The sequence below is a fragment of the Phyllobates terribilis genome, unplaced genomic scaffold, assembly GCF_046119375.1.
Source record: "Phyllobates terribilis strain yellow unplaced genomic scaffold, ASM4611937v1 Scaffold_1__5_contigs__length_1240528914, whole genome shotgun sequence".
Lineage (NCBI taxonomy): Eukaryota > Metazoa > Chordata > Amphibia > Anura > Dendrobatidae > Phyllobates > Phyllobates terribilis.
Window position 1 is genome coordinate 567,968,895 of NW_027362761.1, and position 26,502 is coordinate 567,995,396.

At 45.7% G+C, this 26,502-nt stretch overlaps 1 protein-coding gene across 2 annotated transcripts in view; it reads left to right on the forward strand.

Annotated features, from left to right (window-relative positions):
• Positions 1–26,502, forward strand: part of LOC141270821 (phospholipid-transporting ATPase IC-like) — a 193,004-nt gene that overhangs the window by 114,041 nt on the left and 52,461 nt on the right. For both annotated transcript variants that reach the window (XM_073680932.1, XM_073680927.1), the window contains exons 13-22: positions 2,064–2,272; positions 2,767–2,810; positions 4,639–4,795; positions 5,659–5,850; positions 7,766–7,878; positions 8,277–8,441; positions 11,420–11,531; positions 11,710–11,785; positions 25,022–25,148; positions 25,528–25,816. In XM_073680932.1, coding sequence (XP_073537033.1) covers positions 2,064–2,272; positions 2,767–2,810; positions 4,639–4,795; positions 5,659–5,850; positions 7,766–7,878; positions 8,277–8,441; positions 11,420–11,531; positions 11,710–11,785; positions 25,022–25,148; positions 25,528–25,816 — 1,484 coding nt within the window. The remainder of the gene's footprint in view (positions 1–2,063; positions 2,273–2,766; positions 2,811–4,638; positions 4,796–5,658; positions 5,851–7,765; positions 7,879–8,276; positions 8,442–11,419; positions 11,532–11,709; positions 11,786–25,021; positions 25,149–25,527; positions 25,817–26,502) is intronic.

The following is a 26,502-nucleotide window of genomic DNA, read 5'->3' on the forward strand; positions in this document are numbered from 1 at the left end:
TCTCTTGTCAGCGAATTTTCTACTATTTGGGAGAGCACCAGGTCCGCTCTTCTTCTCTCCTCTGAGCGGATGAAGAGATATGCTGATAAGAGACGTCTGGATCCGCCCCAATTCCGTCCGGGAGACAAGGTTTGGCTCTCATCCAAACATGTGCGGCTCAAAGTACCCTCCTACAAGTTGGGTCCTCGATTCATCGGCCCCTTCGAAGTCCTCAGGCAAATTAACCCTGTGGCCTACAAATTAAAACTCCCGGCCACCCTACGGATCCCCAACTCCTTCCACGTATCTCTCCTCAAACCCGTTGTCTTTAACTTTTTTTCCAAAAATCCAGGTGCCACTCCTGCTCCGGTTTCCGCTGATGACATCTTTGAGGTAGAGAGTATTCTGGCCTCCAAGAGGGTAAGAGGAAAAACCTTTTTTCTGGTAGATTGGAAGGGGTTTGGTCCTGAGGAGAGAACTTGGGAACCCAGGGAGAACATCAACGCCCCGCTTCTTCTTGAGAAATTTCTTTCTGGCCAAAAAAAGAGGGGGCCTAAAGGGGGGGGTACTGTAGCATCGGCGTCTCTGCCCCGTTCTAGGCAGAGATGCCGTCCCTCTCACCTCCCCGCTCCTGGTGCGGCGTCCTCCAGCGCTGCTCTCCCCGCTGCTTCCGGCACGCGCTCCTTCCCCGGCAGTGTGCTTAGGGCGCGCGCGCGCTCCCCCTCTCTTAAAGGGACCGCGCGCGCCGTCCTAAGGAGTCCCCGGCCAATTGCCGGAGGACCTCCCATATAAAAGGCACCTCCTCCAAAATGGAGGTGCCCGAGCAATGTTGTAGCACTGTTCACTACTCTGCTTCAGCCCTCAGGTCCCGTTGCCAGTTACCAGCCAGATACCTGCCAGATTCCTGCCAGTCTGCTGTCTAATTCCTACCTGATATCCTGCTACCTGCCTGCTAGCCTGAGGTCCGACGGTCTGCCTTCCAACTCCTGTCAGTCTGTCTAAGGACCAGCTTGCCCGCTCACCTGGGAGCGCTCATCTGCTGCCTGTCTGCTAGCCTACCAGGAGGCTCTGCCGTCACGTGCTGTGACCACCCGCCTGTCCAGAGACTCCTGCCCGCTCACCTGGGAGCGCTCATCTGCTACCTGTCTGTTGGTCTTCCTGGAGGCTCCACCGTCACATGCTGTGACCACCCGATTATCCAGAGACTCTCGCCTGCTCACCTGGGAGCTCACGTCTATCATCTGCCGCCACAGGTCGTACCAATCCTTTACCCAGAAACTGCCCCGGTCACTTGCCGTGACCTCCTGCCCGTTCATCCAGAGACTGCCCCGGTCACTTGCCGTGACCTCCTCCCGTTCATCCAGAGACTGCCCCGGTCACTTGCTGTGACTGCTTGCCCGTCTACCCTGGTCGCCACCCGCTCCCTTACAAGGACCGCCCCCTTGTATAGTAGCTCAGAGGTTCCGCCTCCCAGACCCGTTACACATAACAACAGTCTTAGACTGTGATTAAACATCAGTTGTCATTATGACTCATCCAGACTCCCCATGATCTCAGTTGTGCCAATTGGAGAAAATTTAAAAAAAAAAAAAAAAAAGGCAGCCAGCACTGAAATTATAGAAATAAGAATTGTTATTAAAAGAATAATAAACTGTATATATATATGTATATATAAATGTAATATGTAAGTATAAATAGATAAACATTTTATATAATATATGAAAATTACATAAAAAAAATAAATAAATAAAAATGGAAAGCAATAATTTTTGCTTAGATACTTTTAAGGTCTCCCAAGGGATTTTTACATTCATCCCTTACAACCCCTTCAAATTAAAAGCACATGACTACTTTCCTCCAGAAACCGCACCATATCTGTCCATGGATTGTGGCAGGTATTGCAGCTCTGTCCCATTAAAGTGAATGGCACTAAGGTGTAGTATCGGAGAGATGCCATGCTCTTTTGGGAAGAAATCACCTTTATTTTTTTTCTAAACCCCGGCAATAGCTTTACTGTTTAAAAAAAAAAAGTTACAAAACTTTTTGTAAAGTAAAAAAAACTTTTTGGCTTTTTTTTTTTTAAGTGTTGAAATGATTCGCTTGGGCCAAAGTTACTTTATCGACTGGGATTTACATATGTACTACCCAAAGAAAGATACAGGAGCCAAGGCCAGGACAACATCGCTGAACGAACAACTTGGTCAAATCGAGTACATATTCACTGACAAGACCGGGACATTGACGCAGAATATAATGACGTTCAAAAAGTGTTCTATTAATGGAAATGTTTACGGTAAAAAAAATGATTTAGGATCATTATCTTTTGGGAAAAATTATTTTGATTTTACTGGGTGGTAAAAGCTGTCCCCTCAACTAATAGGGTGTTAAAAAGATTCACTCCAATAAAATTCCCTTTAGGGGCATTTTTAAGGTATTAGAGAGGGCCGTCCCAGTTAGGGCGCCACTTTTTCCTATTATTAACTAGTGCATTAAATATATTTATCTCATGTACTTTGACCTAGTTTTCCCTTATCAGGACACATCAGCAAAAGACAACCCCAGCAACAGCAGGCTAGAAGTAACTCAGGGGTTCGTCCAGGACAGATTTTTTTTCACTTTTAGATGTTATTGGATTTTTCTGGGCTTTGTTAAAATGTACACTTAGAAATGAAAAGAATCTCTTTGAAGAAGACACTAGTAGTGAGAAGCTTTCTATTTTTTATCTAGAACTTATTTTCCACCATAAAAATGTAATTTTACATCATAAAATGTTGATATTTCTTCCAGGTAATCAAAAGAAAATGAATAGTAAAAAGATTAGTACCACAGAGGTCAGTATGAACTGTAAAGCATACCAATCATTTCAGGTGACTTTTCAGAATAAGATGTTATGTGTGTGACCATAAGGAATAACACATTTGTTTTTCCTGCTCTCTTGTCTCTATGTTGCAGTATAGAGGACATTATAGAGCTGTACTGAGCAGTGTAGCTGTGAATCCAGCTCTGGGGGTGAGCTAAAAGATTTAGTAGAAAGTGGAAACATACGATAACTGTATAAAAAAAGACATGATCCGCACATTCAAATCTTATACATTGATCTATTGGGGCTAAGCAAAATTTACAGAACTTTACTCACTCTGCTCCTCCCTTTATCCTCTCCATAGACTTTCACATACAGATGTAGTATGATCCCTCAGCGAGTTAGTCGTTTATTTTGTCGTGAACAAAATGGATTTTAGTCGTTTTTTCAGAGGGAATGATGAGCTCAGGAGGCAGCTGGACGTAGTGACTCATAAGTTGAGAAAAAATATCTTTCATTGATAAAATATATTACAATGTTTGTTATATTCTCTTCTGTTATTGGTTTATGCAAAGCTTATCAAAACGACAGACAGGATTTACATTTTTATTAGCTAGAAACCAACTTAGGATTTTTTAGCTACTGCTGATCTACAATTTCTAAGATGCTCTGCATTCTGCATTCTGAGTTGTAGTTTTTCTACAGTTAGAGGGACAGCGGCTGAGTAGCAATGAGCTAGAGTAAATTTAATTATATATCAGAATTATTTTAACTGTATATTGTATTTTCATCACTTTTACTATAATCCATTTGATATATGAGCCCAACTGCAATAAAATATCTACAATTTAGTTTTGTAACTTATTCTGCCAATATTGAGAATTAACCAGCGTTACACACATTAGATGATCCCAATAAAATCTGCAGATTCATCTGTCGTTCTTTGGTGTTTGGACACCTGTAGACTGTTCATATTTCAAGGTCAGTCGTAACGTGCAATTAACAAGACTATCTGCATGACCTCATGGGATTTATTATGATAGTGGAGCTACTCACTTGGGAAAATAGGTAACACCCTAAAAACTTCAACTGACCAGGCTAGACATCCTGACCCCACATTCTCTACTGGTTCCTGTGTGAGCTGAGATAATCTTAACCACAGACTAGACAATGGCAACTTGGACCTATGCTGCCTGAAAAGCCTTCGAGAGCTTCACATTCCTCCTAAAGAACTGGAGGGCAGAGCAGAGTGCAAATTACCTACAGAAGGTAAAGTGTGCTGAAATAGAAAGAGATCCCAGAGTGAGTAAAGCAAACCACAAAATACAAAATAAAGGATTAAGTATGTGCTGTTATAGAATATGCCACCTACTTCCTAAAAAGAAATAGAAGATAGGTGCAGGGTAAAGAACATAAACAGCAGAGAGATAAACCCTAGCTGGTCTTTCACTGACTGGCTTAAGCTACAGCAGTATGGCTGGACATCCAAATGAGACTATCACCAGCAGGAAATACCAGCAGGGGGAAAATATATAAAGCCGGACCCAAAAGGTGATAGGGCAGACAAATGAGTTATCCTAAAAAGACTGAAGCAAGGATAACAGAAACTAAACACCCAGAGAAAAAGTGTATCTGCTGTGGTTCGGCGGACAGCAAAGCTGACCACAAAGCACAGGCTCAAGGGTTCGAACCCAGATGCATGACAGGGGTATTATAAAGTGTCTGACATTTGTGCATTATTCTCACAATGGCTTTTCACAAAAATAATTAAAAACAACACAAAGTAAAATTTGGTAAAGAATTTACTAATTAGCTGATGAAGTTATAACTCTTTCATAACCTTGATTCCTTTTTTTTAGAACGTGGACTTCGGCTGGAATCCTTTAGCAGATCCCAACTTTACATACAATGACAAAAATTTAATTCAACAAATCCGATTTGGAAAGGATCCGTATGTTCAACAGTTTTTTAAGTTACTCGCTCTGTGCCACACAGTAATGGTGGACAAGGCAGATGGTACGTACAACCGCCATTTGTGTCTTCTTTGTAGGGAAATGCAAGTGAAGTTCATGGGGGCATCCAAGTCATGACCATAGTCATTCAAATTGGTAGCTTTGAAGTTGTGGCAAGTCTGTAGAAGAACATGCCCAATTTTCTATGTATGTATACTTGTAACAAACATGTAAAGCAGTCTAAAATTAAAGGGGTTATCCAAGACTATTTTTTTTTACTATGGGGATAAGTACTAACAGGCAGGTAGTTGCTATCTACGTGCCTATTGTGCCAGGTGCTGATCTCCACTGGCACACAGAGGTCACAGACCACTACTGCCGGCGATTCAGCGGTTTCCTCTGACATCACACCGACAGAGCATTGTCTTCTCTTCAGCTCTGCTCTGTTGACGGGACGTGACTGCCGACACCATATAAATTAACAGCCTAACTGCAGGGAGTTGGCTGTCAATCAGTATAACGGCTTGTTGACACGCAACCCAGAAGAAGAGATGCTCTGTAGACATGGAGCAGCTGAATCGCCAGCAGTAGCGGTCAATGACCGCTCTGTGCCGGATAGAACAGGCAGGTGGTTAGTAAAAAAAAAAAATAGTCCTGGATAAACCATTTAATAAGTGCTTGGTGGAAGACCCCCAGTCTATGAAGTTTAGGGGTTCATGCCATGAAGGATTCAATTGTCCTTTGTGATTGCTTTGTTGGCATTGGGTGCTTTGTACAAAATGATCCAAAGCCATTTTGAAGATCTAAAAGGAGCACCCATTTGTTTGCGAGCATCTTTAGAGACAACAGATGTATGACCAGACAGGAGGAAAACTCTATCCCAGGGAAATAATATAAGTAAACAAATTAATGTCCATTGACTTGTAGGAGATGAACTGTGCTACGAAGCAGCCTCTCCGGATGAAGGTGCTCTGGTAACGGCTGCTAGAAATTTTGGCTTTGTTTTTCTTTCGAGAACCCAAAGTACCATCACCATTAGTGAGCTTGGGAAAGAAGTGACTTATGAACGACTGGCAATCCTTGACTTCAACAGTGATAGAAAACGTATGTCTGTAGTAGGTAAGTTGAAGGGGTAAACTTTCTCCTTAAAAAGAAGACTGCAAAACTTTCAAGGCAGAGACATTCCAGCCATGCAATGCTCCCTGGGAAATAGAATATGCAAATAACCTATTCACAAAGGAGAACAGAGTCTCCACCTACTGGAAGTAGTAATCCCAATAGTCAACATTAAGCCTTGTCACATTGACGCGCCCCCTGGGCCTGTGCTGTGCAGGGAATACCCGGAACCGGGCCTCTGGTGGGAAGGAGTCTCCGTGGCGCTGACCCGGTCCGTGCCCAGGGTGGTCAATTCAGTGGCAGTCTTAATGTTGTAACAAGTGTCCGACTACGCCACCCGTGGATTGCGTTCAGTGGGGACCGCCGCTGTGCTGCAGACCGCTGAGGCTGATGTTGTATGCGCAGCCAAGTATGGGATAACTCCCCACGGGAGAAGTATTGCCTCAGGGCAGCTAGTGTAGATGATGGGAGTGATGGTGTGAGGGTCCCAGTACTGATGGTGCTGGTGCGGCGATGAAACACAGAGACGTGTGGTTGCAGTTTCCAATGCTTTACTCACAGTTGTTATTCGTGTCAATCCTGCAGGCGATGACTGCCCAAGCCGTGCTGCGTCCACCAGGCAAGGGGCTCGACCAACTCCCAGGCAATTCCAGAGCGTGGCACAGGGCTCCCTTCTCTTCCCTTCTCTGGCTGTCCTCACCAGTGACCCACCTTTGTCCAGCTCCCTCGGGCCTTCTCTTGGCGAAACCTATCTCCGGTTTCCCTGACCCTATGTGGTATGCTTTCCTGGTGGATGTAGTGAGGGGTTGCACCAAGATGTGGTCACAACCTCCGGTCTTTGGCTGAGGAATCTGTTGCCTCCACCAATTTGGGTTCCGGTACCCTGCTCAGCCAACCCTTCACCCGCAATCTCCTGGGCTTATGGGGTTCCTTCTTCTCTCGTGTCTCTGGGCCTTTCTTAATGTTCTGTTCCTTGTTTCCTTTCTCTTCTGTTCCTGTCCTCTCTGCTGTTTCTTGCCTCTACTCCAGGCCTGCCTCATGGAGCTGGGCCCAGACTGAGCCACAGCTCCCTGTCAGCCCTCTCTGGCTGAACTCCTCTCTGAACTGAACTCACTCTCCGGACTGAACACTGTTCTAAGATGGTGCCCACCTTATATACTTCCCTCTATGTGTGAGCCCAGGTGACTAGCAACCAATGGGCTCCTACCTATGCCCAGAGACCCGCCCCTATCTGCTCCTACACCACTGGGTTTCCCACCCCCTCCCCACTCCAGCCAGGGACAGATGGTGTCGTGCCTGCACTTCTGTGGGAGCACCGTTGAGCTGTCCCTCGGAAATGGGGTGTGTGTGGTGCATGCAGCCTAACGAGTCCTGGTCCACACTCCATCCTTACCCGGGAGTAGAATATCACACCTCTGGTTTGAGGTGCGATACCCCTGTAGCAGCCGAGCCCTCGGGGTGCTACAACATGACTTAGGATATAAAGCCAAACCAGAATCTTCTTCCAAAGCTAAAGATCTCCGTTTGCAGGCAGCTGTTTCAGGCTTTTACCCCTCATCAGTGCAAAGTAGGAGAGTAAGAGGGTAAGAGGCCATTGATGGGTGGTCTGAGAGTAAAGTTTCCCTTTAAGGAGGCCAACAAGTTGGCATAGCGAGATTATAGGCCATGCTTCTACTGCATGAGGACTTTATGGCCACTCCTGCTCTGGCCAAGAGAGGAGGATCCTGAACAGAGAGGAACTCCCCTGTATTAACTCCAATTTTAGGGTATATAAAAATGGCTGGACAATGCCTTTTGAAAGGATTTAGTCAGCACCAATTCATTGGCTGATATATAACCTGATGACATGGAGAGAAAAACAGTCCTATATCCTGAGCTGCACAGCCTAATATCCAAAATAATCTCTGTTTCATTTTAGTTCGGGATCCGAATGGAAAAATACAACTTTACTGCAAGGGAGCTGACACCGTCATTTATCATCGCCTACATCCAGACAATCCTATCAAAGATGGGACACAGGAAGCTTTAGATGTAAGTTTGTATGAATTGGTAGACATAGACCATGTAGACCTTCGGTCTTTAACTTACCATGTAGCCAGGAAGTTATGGAGATCTTTTGTCATGCACGTTTCTTCCTGTGACTTCACCTTGTTGTCTGTGCGGGAGGGGCCTAAAACAATCCTGTACAGCATCAAGAGGCAGTCTACTGTACAGCAGAACTTTAGATGGAATTGTAAACCTTCAAAAGGGTGATCAAAAATCGATGAGTGTGAGAGCTGCACTGGAAATCAGAAGAGGTGACCTCTTTAACAGTGCTTTGATGCACCTTCAGATTTGATTCACTCCAAATATTAATCCAAAGTTTTTATGTTTTTTTTATTGTAAGCTGCACAAATAAAAAATTAAGCTGTTACACGTTTTGCTATTAGGTGTTTGCCAATGAGACTCTGAGGACACTGTGCCTTTGCTACAAGGACATAAGTGAGGAAGATTTTGAGAAATGGAATAAAAAATACCAACAAGCCAGTGTGGCCATCAATAATCGCGATGAAGCTCTGGATAAAGTGTATGAAGAGATCGAGAATAACCTAGTGGTACGTGATATGTGAAATGTGTGTCATTTACCTCTATTGGAACGTCACTTTCTCCTTGACCTGGGCTGCAAGTGATCTGTGGAAACCGTGGCTATGGGTCGAATCGGCGCCGGCATTAAGCACAACCAGTGGGACCATGGAGAAGATTGCAGATGGTACAGTCATGGCCAAAAGTATTGAGAATGAGACAAATAGTAATATTTCCAAAGTTTACTGCTTCATTTTTTGTAATGCCAATTTGCATATACTCCTGAATGTCAAAGAGTGATCAGCTTAACAGCAATTACTGTACTTGCAAAGTCAATATATGCCCAGAAAATGAACTTTAACCCCCAAAACACATTTCAACATCATTGCAGTCCTGCCTTAAAAGGAGCAGTTAACATTGTTTTAGTGATTGATCCATTAACACAGGTGTGGGTGTTGATGAGGACAGGGCTGGCGATCAATCAGTCATGATTAAGTAAGAATGACATCACTGGACACTTTAAAAGGAGGCTGGTTCTTGGTATCATTGTTTCTCTTCAGTTAACCATGGTTATCTCTAAAGAAACACGTGCAGCCATCATTGCACTGCACAAAAATGGCCTAACAGGGAAGAGTATCGCAGCTACAAAGATTGCACCTCAGTCAACAATCTATCGCATCATCAAGAACTTCAAGGAGAGAGCTTCCATTGTTGTCAAAAAGGCTCCAGGGCACCCAAGAAAGACCAGCAAGCGCCAGGACCGTATCTTAAAACTGTTTCAGCTGCGGGATCGGACTACCAGCAGTGCCGAGCTTGCTCAGGAATGGCAGCAGGCTGGTGTGAGTGCTTCTACACGCACTGTGAGGCGGAGACTCTTTGAGCAAGGGCTGGTTTCATGGAGGGCAGCAAAGAAGCCACTTCTCTCCAGAAAAAACATCAGGGACCGACTGATATTTTGCAAAAGGTACAGGGAGTGGACTGCTGAGGACTGGGGCAAAGTCATTTTCTCTGATGAATCCCCTTTTCGATTGTTTGGGACATCTGGAAAACAGCTTATTCGGAGAAGAAGAGGTGAGCGCTACCACCAGTCTTGTCTCATGCCAACTGTAAAGCATCCTGAAACCATTCATGTGTGGGGTTGCTTCTCAGCCAAGGGAATCGGCTCACTCACAGTCTTGCCTAAAAACACAGCCATGAATAAAGAATGGTACCAGAATGTCCTCCAAGAGCAACTTCTCCCAACCGTCCAAGAGCAGTTTGGCGCCCAGCAATGCCTTTTCCAGCATGATGGAGCACCTTGCCATAAAGCAAAGGTGATAACTAAATGGCTCATGGAACAAAACATAGAGATTTTGGGTCCATGGCCTGGAAACTCCCCAGATCTTAATCCCATTGAGAACTTGTGGTCAATCATCAAGAGACGGGTGGACAAACAAAAACCAACAAATTCTGGCAAAATGCAGGCATTGATTATGCAAGAATGGACTGCTATCAGTCAGGATTTGGTCCAAAAGTTGATTGAGAGCATGCCAGGGAGAATTACAGAGGTCTTGAAGAAGAAGGGGCAACACTGCAAATATTGACTTGCTGCATTAACTCATTCTAACTGTCAATATAACCTATTGGTACTCATAATATGATTGCAATTATATTTCTGTATGTGATATAAACATCAGACAAACACTAATAAAAACCAGAGGCCAGCAGATCATGTGAAAATATAATTTTGGTGTCATTCTCAAAACTTTTGGCCATGACTGTAGGCTTGGACTACTGCCCTGAATTGTCTCTAATAGATTTGGTAGAAGATGGTACTAGGATTTTTGGTGCTAATTTTTGGACTGTAGGGTAAATTTGTGGACACATATAAGGATTGTAAATCAATTGCCAACATAGCTTATTTGGGATTCCTTTTTATTAGCCAGCGTAGAGCATTGTGGCACATATTTTGAAGTATTTAACACGTGTGTGGAGACACGAGTGTCAGTGGGTGCTCTCGTCTGCTGGCCTGGCTGTCTTTAGGAAGACCGCATGGACCAGGGCTCATCCCACTGAACGCCCATACTTCTTCCTCGTTGGCCGAATACTACTCAGACAACACAGGGTGAGGGTAACACACAGCGGTAATACTTGGTGAAAATGACAGCCTCTCACTCTTCCGCTGGCTTGCCTGTGACTTTGGAGCATCCAGAGCCAACTACCCCAAAAAGTAGCACACCGCTTTTGGCGGGCAACCACAGAGGAGGTAGCAGCAAGCTTAGGAAGCTGACCGAGTACAGTGAGGTATATGACCAGGGACCTGATTGTCCCAACTTGGGTTCTCCAAACGTCTTCTTGGGTTCAGTGATGAGCAGTGGAGCAGATCTGTATTCCACCAGTTGGAGCGATGATTCCTTGGCTATTGTCCTGTAGAGCTTTACTGAAAAGGGAGAGAGGTCCCTTGTATACAAACAGCTGTCATTCAGAGCATTATCCCACAGAATTGGGGAAAGGTAGGGGGAGGTAATACCTCATTGTTCTATTGTTCAATTAACCTGCATATTTGTCCTCTAGTAAACTACAGAGGCTGATACAATACGTAATCAGCTGGCATTCCACAGATTAACATGCAACAAGAGTCAATGTACAGGCTCATATAAACAATGGCTCATGTCCGTTGACCTACTGAACAGTACGTCTGTCATAATTAAGAATAAATGCTGTGTCGTAATAATAATAATATTGTTTTTACTTATATAGCGCCAACATATTCCGCAATGCTCTACAATTCAGACAATTTACAGGCATTACGGGCCAGCAAATACCTACGTCACAATCTTCAGATGTCAGAACTCTAGTGTCTCATTTTAGAAATGGGGCAATTGGACAATCCGTTAAAGTATAGAACCCATATGCAGCATTACCCAAAATTGTATTATTCTTCTACATGCTGACACCCCAATACCAAATGACCACGTAATATACTCTTGGAATTATGATGGTAAATATTGTTTTCAATGTATTTTCGTAGCTGTTGGGAGCCACGGCTATAGAGGACAAGCTGCAGGATGGCGTTCCTCAGACCATCTATACATTGGCTAAAGCCGACATAAAGATCTGGGTCTTGACAGGAGACAAGAAAGGTAAATATGCCATAGATAACCCTAATGCTGTGTACAGATGAAGCTGACTCTGCTGCACATTATGATGCCATTTACTGTACTGTACCTATAGCCTATTACATTCACACAATTTGACACCATGATGAAACAATTGGAAATGCAAAATAATGATCATTTATATGTATATTTTTTATTTCAGAGACTGCCGAAAACATTGGTTTTGCCTCTAAACTCTTAACAGATGAATCTGTTATCACCTACGGAGAGGAGGTCAAGTAAGTACAAGAAAATTATATTCTGAATGTATGCCTGTAATGTATAGGAATACTACTGGAATCCAATTTTTTGGTCGGATCTGACAGTTGCTGCAAAATTGGACCCTGTAGAAATATGTACAAATTTGAGGTCACTCTTTCAACTTTACAGGAGCACCCCATCCACTTATCTTGCCTATATAGTGATGCGCCCCCAACGTAGGCCCTGGGTGTGGTGGAGGGCATAGCTAATCCACTCGTTGGACCAGGTGTTCGGCCATGCCAAACGGGTTTTTGTTCAGTGGTCTATAAAACCAACAAGAAGCACCTTAAGAAGTGCTAACTTTTTACAATAAAAGTTCGGGCTGTTCAACGTCCACAACCATAGTGTCCTTTTCCTTAACCGGGTACTACTCTGTTATTTGCTTATAACTTTTCCTATGAGAACACCCAACCGAGTAACTATTTAACATTAGTCCGCTCAAAGACGCATCAGCTTATGGCTCCTGCCGATTCCAGGGTGGAATTTGTGACTGCTTCCACGGCAAAAGCTGAGAGTGAGCTCTTTCTCCCTGTCCAGGGAGTTCACCTGATCGTCTATCACTAGACAGCAGGTCCGGGTATGTAGCTGCAGCCGGAGCAGAAGCTGCTGCTTGTGGACGTCCAGGATCAGCGACACCAGAAGTCACGGGCATGTCCTCCGTGCTCGCCTTACGCACATCAAGCGCGTACCACCCCCTCTCTCCTCAATTCCGGAAGTAAATGACTCAGTTACCGGGATAGAGGTCGCGGTCAGGATTACCTTACTGGAGGTGCCACTCTACATCCCTCCTGGTCACAAAGAGATCCTGTGCAGCATTGGGCTCTCGGATGAAACCCTAGCTATTGTCCAGGTTGAACTTTACAACCATGCCCAGCATTCTCACACTTGTGTTGTATTCACAAAGCTGCAGCAGCTGGATGGATGGATGCGATTATACAGCACAGAGCTGCAGCAGCTGGATGGATGGGATGGATGGGATCACACAGCACAGGGCTCCAGCAGCTGGATGGATGGGATGGATGGGATCACACAGCACAGGGCTCCAGCAGCTGGATGGATGGGATGGATGGGATCACACAGCACAGAGCTGCAGCAGCTGGATGGATGGGATGGATTGGATCACACAGCCCTCTGCAGGGGGAGGCGACAATCTCCTCCCTCAGTCTGATGCAAAGGGGAAGGCTGGCACCTTTCAGCCTGAGTGACAGACAACTCTGGTACAGTCTATGCAAGTGGGAGGGGCCTATTTTGGCACTATTTCCGAGGCTCCGTCCACGATGGGACACCCCACATATCATTAACTCCTTATGTGCTACAGTAATGGCTGCGGTTTATACAGTTATACACAGTCTTTGTGGAACACAGGACCCGGTTAACGGGTCAGTTTATCCTGTTTGTGACCCCAAATTTGACGCTCCCCCTGGGGCCGTGGGGTACTCGGTAGCCGGGCCGGTCCTTTTTGAGGTAGTCACAGTGGCAGTGACCCGGTCCGTGGCCCATGGCGGTCAATAAAGAAAAGTCAATTGGGGGATAATGTTTTGTGACGCCACCCGTGGTATGCGGCTATGTGGGGCCGCCGCTGCTATTCAGATCCACTGGGGCTGTTGGTGATGCAGCCAAGATGGTTCAGCTCTCCACGGGTAGAGCTAGGCCTCAGGGCAGTTAAATAAGGGAATTAGGATGTTGGTGTTGTAGTGCAAGGCAGTTGACGCAGCAATTAAGTCAAGGACACAGCATGGTGCAGTCTTCAAGTGTTTACTCACAGTTCTTATGGAGTTAGAACCAGGTTGTAATGACCGGAGGTCCGAGAGAGATCCAGTGAGTCACAAACTGAGACAGGGACAGAAATAAACAACACTTTCTTTACTAAAACAGGAATTAGACTAAAATTCAGTATTGCATGAATCAGTCTCAGGTTCTATCTGGGACACTGTCTCTACTAAATACACACATTCAGCAAAAGCTGAAATCAATGTGCCAATCTCAAGGTTTCCAGCTTATGTGAATTATTCTAAAGATCAGGAACAATTTTACCTAAACACTGTGTCAATCTAGTGAGGGTGTTCTATAGGGACCCCTGAGATGGCACACTGAATACAATGCTACTACTATTAACAATAACAATCCATGAAACTACACCAACTGGTCTTATACCCCTAGTATAGGGATACCCGGGTATCTTAATGTTACGGTACCATTAACCTCAGATGTGGTCTATCACAGGCCTGTGAATCGCAGTGGCTGCCGCTAGTCCCGGGAAAACTTTGGCGCCAAACAAAAGCAACGTTCACAAAAACAGCAAAGATTCCTTGTCTTGTCGGCCGATGCCGAGCTCACACGCCGGGGACTTTAGTCCTGTAGCCTCAGGTTAAGGTCTGGGAAGATCTCTTCACAAGGCTTGTCAGTATCCTCTCAATGTGAATGGCACCAGACTCCTTCTCTCCTCTCGCAGTCACTCACTGTTTTCCGGGCCACCAACCACACGCTCGGTCACAGAAATAATATCCTCAGTCTCTTTCCCTTCTCACTCGACACTTGGCTCCTTCAGCACAAAGTCTCTAGTCACTCAGCATGGACTTCCACAAAACTCCAAAGAGCCACACAGCTTTCCCCAGCTCAACAATTGTTCTTAAGCAGGGACACAGCTTCACCAGGGCCAGGGGTTATCAACCCCCACAGGAAAGCTTGTAAAGAGAGAGTCTTATTGCAGTTCAGTCCTTGCAGTTCTCCTCAGACGCCCTGTCCAGCTTCTCACACAGCAGACACCCTCAGAACACACATGGTCTCCTGCTCTGCCCCTGCTCTGAGCTCAGCCAGGCAAAACTCACAGGGTCCTAATGCTCTCCTGCTGCTATCACAGTTCACACTCTCACACCGAGTCCTGTGTCCTCCAGGGAAGTGATCTAGCCAACTCTCAGATAACTTGGGTGCACTTGATCGGGACCCCTTTCTGTGCACCTTCCCGGGTCGTCTCTCTGCGCTGGCTCTCGCCCTCTTGCCCTGCGCCTCACACACAGTGTCCCGAGCCAGTGGCCGCGGGCCTTGTTGGGCGACGTCCGGTCTGTCCCTTTGTCCTATATGGCCACATTTTCAGCGAATGTGTGTGGATTTTGGCTACAGCACATGAAGATACCGCAACCTCCAGTTTGCTAGCTGAGTCTTGCAGTCCTCCACTAGTCTGGGGCCGGCCCCCTACTGCGGCCTGATCCCTTCACGGTCAGCGTGAACTCGGGCGCACGGGTGGACTCCGCACTTCTTGTGCCCCTAAGATCCTTTGTCTCTCTCTGGAGCCTTTCTCACTGCTCCGTTCTTCTTTCCTCACTCTCCTACTGGGCCCCTCTGACTGGACCCCACTCCTCCACGATCCTCACTCACTGAACTCCTGCTCCAAGGACCCTTCTTGATGTTTCTACCCTTCCTTTTATACTCTTCCTTCAGTGCTCCCCTAAACTACTTCCTCCACCCACCTCCTCTACCCAGTTCCACCTTCCAAAAGGGACCGGGTCTGTGAGCTATCTGGACCCTCCCTCAGGAGTGGTGTAGTGTTGGATGTGAGTGGTTGGGTCTCGGGTAGTGCTTCTTCCTTACCTGAGAGTGGGGTACCACACTTCTGGCTGAGATGCAATACCTCTGTGGCAACTGGACTTGCAGGGGCGCCACAATAGTGCAGCACAGGCTATTCTTCGTTCTTTTTTTTTTTTCTTACTCACCTGTCCTGGGTATCCTGGTCTACGTTCCCTTCTCCTGGGTTCGCTGCCCTTTGTTGTGCTCCACATCGGGTTTTGCAGGTTACCTGGCATTTATCTATGACATCATCTCCCTAGACCTATTTAGGCCCATTGACACACACCTGTGTCTTGGGATTAAGACTCCTTGTCCTATGTTTGGTGTGCCGCATCATCTGTGCAGTGTTTGTATTTTATGTTCGTGCTTGCATTCATCCATGCTGGATTCTACTTCATCCATCCTGCTGATATTGAGACTCTGGATGAGCCTTTACAGTTCTTGCTGCATATGTGCCTTCATGCTTTCTGCGTCATAGAATCATAGAATGGTAGAGTTGGAAGGGACCTCCTGGGTCATCTGGTCCAACCCCCTGCTCAAAGCAGGATTCACTAGATCATCTCAGACAGATGTCTGTCTAGCCTCTGTTTGAAGACGTCCATTGAAGGGGAACTCACCACCTCTCGTGGCAGCCTGTTCCACTCATTAATCACCCTAACTGTCAAAAAGTTTTTTCTAATATCTAATCTGTGTCTCCTCCCATTTAGTTTCATCCCATTGCTTCTAGTCTTTCCTTGTGCAAATGAGAATAAAGATGATCCTTCTACAATGTGACAGCCCTTGACATATTTGTAGACAGCTATTAAGTCTCCTCTCAGTCTTCTTTTTTGCAAGCTAAACATTCTCAAATCCTGCAACCGTTCCTCATAGGACATGGTTTGCAGACCAGTCACCATTCTGGTCGCTCTTCTCTGAACTTGCTCCAGTTTGTCTATGTCTTTTTTAAAATGTGGTGCCCAAAACTGTACACAGTATTCCAGATGAGGTCTGACCAAAGAGGAGTAAAGACCGATAATGACTTCACGTGAACTAGACTGTATGCTTCTGTTAATACATCCCAGAATTGTATTTGCCTTTTTTGCTGCTGCATCACACTGTTGACTCATGTTCAGTCTATGATCTATTAGTATACCTAAGTCTTTTTCACATGTACTGTTGCTTAGCTCTATTCCTCCCATTCTGTATATGCTTTTTTCATTTTTATTGCCCAGATGTAGTACTTTGCATTTTTCCCTGTTAAAAACCATTCTGTTGGTTGCTGCCCACTGCTCCAGTTTATTTAGGTCTTTTTGAATCCTCTCTCTCTCTTCTCTAGTATTAGCTATCCCTCCTAGCTTTGTGTCATCAGCAAATTTAATCAGTTTACCCTCAATTCCTTCATCTAAATCATTGATAATGATTGATAATGATGCTCAGTGTCCATGTGCCCATCGGACCTAAGGCATAGAGGATCTGACTCGCCCCCTGGGCTGTGGGGCACTCGGATCCGGGCAACATGGCAATAATGGGGGTAGTAGTGGCAACCCGGTCCGTGGCTCAGGGTGGTCAGACCGGTGGCAGTCTTCTATATGTTTTGCAATGTTCGACTACGCCACCCGTGGATTGCGGTCAGGGCTAACCGCCGCTGCAGTGCAGACCGCTGGGGCAGATGTAAATGTGCAGCACTGAATAGTACAACTCCCCACGGGAGGAGTATGGCCCCAGGGCAGTATATAATGGATGATGGAGGGGATGATTCCGACCGCAATAGCCAGGAAACGGAGGCCTCTTAAACAGTTCAGGGTCTTTATTAGGACAGGTGAGACGACCCAAAAACAGTCCCGGCTAGGAGGGGGCCTGGATGTCTGAGAACAAGTGGGAAGCTGGCCCTGATCAGGGTGAGGGTGTAGGCTTACCGTGCTCTCTGCGCTCTCTCTGGCTATTTCCCTCCTCGTGGTGTAATAGCCCACGCTCCTGAGCTCGGTGTGTCTTCTCGCCCGTATGGCTTGCAACTTGGGTCCCTTTCTACTTCCGGCCTGGTACGGCTTTGCTGGTCCCTTCTGCTGTGGCAGAACCTCCGGGCTTCTTAGGCCAAGGAACATACAATCCCCTGCAGACTGGCTATTTGCTGTAGGACTTGGAATCCTCACAGCCTCAGACACCAAAGTCTGGTAGATTAGTTTCTCTATCTGCCAGGACAGGCTCGCTTCGCCTCTTGTCCCTGGCTCGTGGCTCTCCTACTGCCACACGGCCTCTTAGGCTGCAACACAACTATCTGTCCCTGCTCTGGGACACCTCTCAATCCAGAGACAGGTTGTCCAGTTCTCTCTAACCCTGCCCCCCAGTTCCAGCTTTTATAGGGGCAGCCTGCTCCCCCTACTGGCCTGGGACAGGAGGTATTGCATGCTAATGGTCCTTGACCAGAGAACCTCCCCCTTGCTCTCAGACACAGCTTTATTATACATTTGTGGCATCCAGGCCAGGGTGACACAGATCCACCAAACCTAATGATCTGTGTTTTTCTCAGAGTCCCATCTAATGTGTCACAGGCTCACCTGATGAGGTGAAACATCTATGCCATAGGTCACAGACCAAAAGCAATGGCACAGTGGGCAGGACTTGCCAGTTGGCACGTGCTTCAGTGAGGACCAGGACAAAAGGATATGCAGGACAGCAGGCAGACAAGAAGACAAAGAAACATCAGAAGACACAAAGCCATGAATGTAGATTTTCACGGCAACTCTAGATATATAATTCGTACAGGAATTTCAGCAAAGAAATGGTTAAATACAGAACTGTGTGTTATCAGCAGACAGACTGTCCTTGCCTTGGCAAGTAGGTAGGTAGCAGTGATGAACATAGAGTGTCTATCTTCTCATAGAGAAGATAGACACTGTTGAAGCAACTTATATAGTGTGAAAAGTACCACCAAAGAGTTTGCTATGCTTACAACAGATGAAGGGTTAATCTGAAAAACAAATTATTAGCTGCAGAAAGAAGTAATGAACAGGCAAAATAAATATTTGGTTTTAGAGAAGATACACACTGTTGCAGCAGCATTTGTAGTGTGAAAAGCATCCAGAGAAGAGTTTATTATTGTAATATCTATGTCGGTTCCCGTCCCTTTTGATCCTGCTTCGGCCACTATGCGGAGCGCGACTTTGTTGAGGTAGATGCATGACAGCATTGGTCCTGTTTAATTCCTGGGACTTTTAGCGCCACTAGATCGGGGAGCTATTGGGTTAATTGTCTGGCTTTTTGATTACTCCTTTCTGAGAGCTTTGGATGGAATTGCCTGCTATTTAAGCTCCTGGATCTCTGACTTCCACTAACAGTCAATTAGTATTGCTATCTGACTTGTGCTCTAGTCCTTGCTTCTGCTGGTTTCCTGATTCCTCCTATTTTCTGACCTTGGCGTGAATTTTGACTATCCTCTTGTTTTACGATTCTGTTCCTGACATGACCTTTTGGCTCTAACCCTCCTGGTGATCCTTCCTGCTTCTGGTTTGCTCCTTTGAACAGGGGACGTGCCATGGAAGCAATCCTCTAGACCGTATTGTAAGACCAGATCCCTGTTGAGAGGTTAAAGTGTGAAGGTCGAAGTACCTCTGGAATCTGCCAGACGGAGTGGCTTGTGCCAAGTCTGTCCAAGGCTGCCTTTTTGAGCCTGTGCCTCTTACAGTTGTGGCAATTATGCTTACAGAAGACAAAGGATTAACTGCAGATCTGAGCCAGGAATTAAATACATATAGTTGATAAACAAACATGAGTTTGCTAAAGAGAAGAGATGATTGCCAGCTAAGACAAATGTATGGTAAGGCAAACTGTAGAGGCCCATGGTAACTGAATATAAAGCTTACTGAATGCTCAGAAACACAGCTTTTTGATTCTGCCTTAAAAGGCCTTTGTGGAGGTTGTAACAAGAGATTGCCAAGCTACTTGAGAAACTTGATGTGGACCACAGCAAAGGGATGTGGCCATAGGAGAATGGAGCAAGACCCAGCTCTGAAGCTGGGACAGGTGAGTAACATAAGGGCAGCAGTAAAGGATCAGTGATATAGAGTTGGTGACCTCTGTCTCACGCTACAGAATCTTAATGAATCCCTTTAAGGGTTCATGATTTAGTTTACAGTACTGTAGATTTGCTCCTGCGCTACTGTGTAAGCACAGAGACAGTTCTATACTGATAGCCTAAAGAACGTCCTATAAGTCAATAGGAGTTTATATGAATCACAAAGCCAATGGAAATACTCCCATGCAAGAAGAGAATTAAATAGATAAATCTTTCTTGAAACAGCTACATAACAATACATAAATATGTAAAATCAGATAAAAAGAGACATACTGCGGAGATAAATAACAGTTAGGTATAAATTGATTGGGTGTGTCTTTTTAAGAAGTGTTGATTATCTGGGTACTTCATATACATAAATTATGAAACTAAAGCATTTTTAAATTACTGAAAACCCATATGGAGAAAAGTATACCTTTGTATATAAAATTTACATCAGCAATTGAGTCAAATTATTTATGATATTGTTACGGGTCCGGGTGGTGGAACCTCTGTGCTTCGGTGCAAGGAGGGACCAGAGGGGTGTAACTAAGCGCCTACTCGGACCGACCCTGGCCACACGGCAGCTTAGTCGACTCCGTGCTTCGGTGCAAGGAGGGACTGGGCAGGGGAACCAGGTGCCACTCTGGGACCGACCTTGTGTGAGAGCAGGTGACTCCCACGGGTCAGGTGGCTGAGGCTGACAGGTACAGCGGAAGAGTACGGCAGGTAGCTTGACGGGTGATCCGGGTAGGTAAACCGGCGGGCGTGGCAGGTAGACAGGCTGGCGGGCACGGCACATAGACAGACTGGCGGGCACGGCTGATAGACAGGCTGGCGGGCACGGCTGATAGACAGGCAGGCGGGCACGGCTGATGGACAGGCAGGCTGGCACGGCTGACAGACAGCCTGGCGGGAACTGGAACCTGAGGGCTGAGGAGAGTGTTAGCACGCAAACAACAATCTTGCACAGGCACCTCCATTTTGGAGGAGTTGCTTTAAATAGGACTGGTCCTCCGGCCATTGGCCGGGGACTCTTTAGGACAGCGTGCGTGGCCCCTTTAAGAGGGAGGGTGCGCGCACGCCCTAAGCACAGTGCCCGGGAAGCTGCGCGCGACAACAGCAGGGGAGCTGGAGGACGCCGGACCAGGACCGAATCAGTGAGGGGAACGGCGTCTCTGCCCGGCAGGAAGCTGAGACACCGACGCTACAGATATAATGTAATGATGTAATAATGATGAATAAGTACAAAAAAAAGTGCATAAATGGAAAGTATCAAATGGTATGCAAGGTGGATGAATGCATAATTATATTGTGTGGTATCCATGTGTTGGAGAATGCCCAAAGAAATCAGTGAAGACAGATAGATAATCAAATAGGTAAAGTGCTAGTGCATTTGGCTAGTCTTACACTAATGGAGAAAAGGCAGGTCCAGACAAATGGGTGTCAACAGTAAATTAAGTAAAAATGGACACTTCAGAAGACAAATAGACACTTATATTTACCAGTTTAGACCCTCTGATGCGCGTTTCGCTTTAGTGCTTCCTCAGAAAGGGTATACTGAGTAGATGGATTGAGATTTTTATATACCTATGAAGCCTATCAGCTGCGTTACTGCTGGGAAACAGCTGGGACATGGCGCTCACATGGGGAGTCCAGGTCACAGTTCCATACTGGAAAAGAGGTAGCGGGGATCGGAAGCTAGGGAACATGTGCACTACCAAGATTTTGGCCTATGTTATTGTATGAGGTATGCATGTTCAGTCACCGCTCCCAGTTTTGTATAATCTCTTGCCAATAAGCAGTAAACAAACAATGAAAACATTTTTTTTTAAAAAGCATGATAGTAGGAGAATGAACCGAGGCGGATAGTAATTATGAAGTAAATTGAAAACTTGTTAATTTCTCACTGATTACCATTATGTTCTTATTTTTTTAAACATCAATAACCCTTTAAGATGCAGCTTCAGCCTCTCTCCTCTGCCTGCTGCTTGCAGTACCTTTCTCCCTGTCAGCTCTTACATGCAGAGACAGGGGAGACAATCTGAAGCTGCATTGCATAGGATACACTGAAGATCATGCACCCAGCACTCACAGATGGTAACTTTTCAATTTCAGTCAGGGACAGTTTTATAACTTTGCAGCTAATCATTGTACGAATCCATCTATTTTATCACTGCCCTTATCAATATCTTCATCTGCATGGAAGACATGAACACAGATGGCAAAGCTGTGTGGGGAGGGGAGGTCTCTGAGTATAAGAGGTGCACTTGAGTGGTAGTTAACTAGAGGTAAGTTACAGGACCATTCTGTTTAGGGATTCATCTCTGACGAGTTCAGAAGCACAGACAGAACTCAGTAATAACAAAAAAACTACTTAGAAGAGGTACTTGGCTTAAATGTTATAGCAACAACATATTTACAGTCTTTTAAATAGTCTTCTAAAATTCAGGCCCTCACATGGCTACATTGTAACAGGACTCAGTTCTGCTTTTGTCCACTTCTCTGTCCCCCTATCTATGAGAATGCTTCTGCTGACTACGCTTGCCTCACACAAGTTTTCAGCAGGTTTACTAACACACTCATACAACAGGCCTCATGATTTCTTTGGCAACCCCTCATCATCTACATGCTTCATTAACTTGGTGGCAGCTCTTTATCGTTCATTTGTTTAATTATCTCGGTGGCAACTCCTCATCGTCCACATATTTCACAATCTGGGTTTCAACTCCTCAACGTCCAAGTATTTGATGATCTTGGTGGCAACGCCTCACCGTCCATGTATTTCACAATCTTGGTGGCAACGTCTTACCGTCTATGTATTTTCCGAACTAGGTGGTATCTTCTCACTGTCCACGTATTTCACAAACTGGGTGGCAACTCCTAACCATCCATAAAGTTCACAATCTTGGTGGCTTCTCCTCAACATTCACCTAATTCATTATCTTGGTGGCAACTACTCCCCATCTGACGCGCCCCCTGGGCCGTGTGCAAGGGATACCCGGAGCCGGATCTGTATGGGGGTAGTAGTCCTTGTGGCGGTGACCCGGTCCGTGCCCAGGGTGTCAAACTAAGTGGCAGTCTATGGCAGTAGATGTTAATTTGATCGACTACGCCACCCGTTGAGTGCGGCTTTGAAGCCGCCGCTGCAGAACAGTCCACTGAGGCCAGGTGTATAAGGATGTGCAGCGTGGTGGTATAACCCCCAACGGGAGGGGTATGGCCTCAGGGCAGCAGGTGTAGATGATGGGGGTTGTGATGATGCAGGAAGGAGAGGCAGAGTCAGGAGATGCAGTTTCAGGGTTTTTACTCACTGATGTTGCTTTAGTCACTCTGGCCTTGAGTGACCACCCGAGCCGTGCTGCGTCCACCAGGTGCGGGACTCAGCTAACCCCCAGGCAGTTCCGGAGCGTGGTCCTGAGCTTCCCTCTCACTCTCTTTCTCCTGGCCGTCCCCACCAGGGATCCACCTTTGTCCGGCTCCCTCGGGCCTCTTAGTGGTTGAACCTTCTCTGGCTTCCCTGGCCCTACTCGTGGTGTGCCTTCCTGGTGGATATGGTGAGGGTCGTGGCAAAACTTGACCACGACCTCCGGTTCCTGGTTAAGGGTTACTTCTGCCTCTGCCAGCTTGGGATCCGGTGCCCTTTTCTGCCAACCCTTCACCCTTTCTGGTCTGATTCTGGGTTCTTGGGGTTCCCTCTGTCTTTCTCTCTGGGTCCTTCTTACTCCTCTCTCTGCAGGCCTTGCTCTGGAGCTGGGCCCAGCCGGAGCCACAGCTCCCTGTCAGCCCTCCTGGCTGAGCTCCTCTGCTCTGCTTCTCCTCAGGCTCTCTGACCAAAGACCCTATTCTAAGATGGTGCCCACATTATATACTCCCTCTATGTGTGAACCCAGGTGACCAGCACCCAATGGGCTCCTAGCTTTACCCAGACTACTCCCCCTATCTGCCCCTACACTACTGGGATGTTCCACCCCCCTCCCACTCCAGCCAGGGACAGACGCTGTCGTACCTGCACATATACTGGTGGGAGTACCGTCGTTCTGTCCCCCGGAAATGGGATGTATGTAGTGCATGCAGCCTACTAAGCTCAGTTCCACACTCCATCCTTACCTGGGAGTGGAATACCACACCTCTGGCTTGAGGTGCAATACCCCTGTAGCAGCCGAATCCTCAGGGTGCTACACATCCATGAATACCACAACCTAGGTGGCAACTCCTCACCGTCTACATATTTCACAATCTGGGTGGCAACTCCTCAACTTCCAAGTATTTCATGATCTTGGTGGCAACGCCTCACCGTCTACATATTTCAAGATCTCGGTGGCAACTCATAACCGTCAACAAAGTTCACAATCTTGGTGGCAACTCCTCAACATTCACCTAATTCATTATCTTGGTGGCAACTACTCCCCATCGATGAATATCACAATCTAGGTGGCAACTCCTCACCATCTACATACACACAGGCCTCTTGGGTGATAGGAAACAGTAGCCCTTCACTTTTGATTAAACAGTTTTTCTTTACTTCACCCTTTCTAAACTCCTTACTCTCACTCTCCGGGTGGTGTCTTTTCTTTTTACAGGTGGGCACCACTTACTCTGCCCAGGACAGTCACAGAGGCCATCTCCCTTCCATTACCATTTACAATTAACAGACTTTAACAGTCAGCGTAGCTCCAACCCACTCAACATGCCTTCTGTAACTGACCCAAAAAGGACTGAAGCCAGCAGTAAAAATAACCTTGGTCCCTTCCAGTTTCACTCAGACTATTCTGCCACCGATGTACTTATTAGAGATGTGTCTGAAGGATGTGACCACGGATCTCTGTACAAGCAATGGTAGATAGGTTACTCGCTATCCTCTCCTCTCTAGTCTGAACAGCTGCACATGGATGATCCAGGAAGGAAGATGCAATAGACAAACTTTTAGCTGGTTTATTCACAGCAACTTGACAAATGATGAGGTTCAGATGTCATAAAAGATGAAGGGATGAAGGTGAGGTAGAAGATGGAGGTTGGAGGATAGAGGTAACAACTCTGATGCACTCTTCTGCCAAGATGGCACTGACCAACAAGAAAGGATGTGAGGAGGGAGTACAGAGAGAGAGAGAGAGGCATACAATTTATACAGTGTGACGCTATGCAGCCTTAAAGCTGTCAGTATGGTGAGCATTCAGGCTCTAGTGATTTAAAGGGGTTGTCTATTTCTATAGACTTTTTTTTAACTCAATTGCATAAATTTTTGCAATTGGGTTCCATTAAAAATGTAGCAGTTTTGCACTTAGAGGCTCTTTGTTTTCCAACACAATTAACTTAGATGTGGTCCATGATCATAAATCAGCACAAATAAGCTCAGAAAAAGACAGATAAATCATTACAAACTCTCCATCAGGCCACCATAGAGGGCCAACTGACATATTCTCACTTAACTCATTCTGCAGCCATCAATAGACAGTGTAATACAAAGGCTATAGAAAACAAATGGTGCAAATTTTTAATGAAATCCAATTAGACAAATTATTTTTCGGTTTAATTATACATTTAAATAAAAAAAAAAAAGTGAACAACCCTTTTAAGCTGTAGTGCAGTAGCTGAATATAAAAACCTTTATTTTTTTCAGCACCCTAATAGAACAGAGAATGGATCTCCAAAACTCTGGCATCAGTCGCGGTGACCTGGATATGAACAGCGAGCTTAATCCAGAGTCGAATAATAAGCGGACATTAATCATTACCGGATCATGGTTGGTAAGTTGTTTCATATATATATATGTATATATATATATATATATATATATATATATATATATATATATATATATACATGTTCACATATTTTGGTACACATTCCGCACCCAAGTCTATGTGAAAACCACTTAAATAACATCTACACAATACATTGCACATTTGGGTACATTGTGCCTAAATAAATACCGATATACTGGGCACAAGTACTAATAGTTATATAATGTAATAATAACAGTGTATGATGACGTCTTATCATTTCATATTAAGGTTTGTGGTGGTCCGAGGTGCCCCCTTTTACAAATGTGGCCAATGGACCCAGCCCTGTGCCATTGTACCAGTTTAAATCAATTTCTCCATGTTGGTTCTCTTCTCCAAACAGAACGAAATCTTGCTGGAGAAAAAGAAAAGAAAGAAAAGACGCCTGAAGCTGCGATTACCGAAGATAACTGAGCAGAAACAGCGGGACCCCGATGAGATGCGGAAAGCCAAGACCCTAAAGGAAAAACGACAGAAGAACTTTGTGGACCTGGCCTGCGAGTGCAGATCTGTCATCTGCTGTAGGGTGACCCCTAAACAGAAAGCCATGGTGGTCGACCTGGTGAAGAAGTACAAGAAGGCCGTAACCTTGTCAATCGGTGATGGCGCTAATGATGTCAGCATGATAAAAAGTAAGACATTGGGGAGGCTTACTGCATACCTGCCACCTGTGCTGGAAAATGCAGGAGGCTTCTAGAAATAAAAAGGGAGATCTCACCATGCTTTCCGAAAAGTTGGCAAAGTTTCCAAGGGCCTCTCAAGCCTCCGGAAACCTACTGGAACATAGTACTACCAGAAGGTTTCCTGTGTTTGATGCCAGGAGGCTATATTAGTAGACAGAGCTAAATTGCACTTTCAAGGGGGCATAGAGAAATTTCTGTCTGCACTCAAAATCTTATGGACAGTCAGCTTCTGGAATTCAGAAGAAGGCTGAAAACATCCAGTAGGTTAACCAGTGGCGTAGCTATAGAAGCAGAGAGAGAAGTCACACCTGAACCTCAATGTCTGTGTTCTGGTGAGTATTACCACACCCTATTAGATTTCACAGACCTTTCTAACCCAAACAAGTCCAAAAGGCACCAGTACAAGTAGGTGCCCATTGCAAATTTTGCCCCAGGAGCTTCAAAGTAGACACCAACAATTTTTGGAAGGCCTGACCTACACTGGCTTATTCTGCACAGAGAGTGCTGTGCTATAATGAATTCTGGAGGAAAGGTCTGTATATGTACTTGCCAACTTTCAGGTTTCTTAGAGGCTTCTGAATGTGGCTCCCTTTTGTCCAGTTACCCGTCCCTTAACTGGAGCCCCAACCAATCCT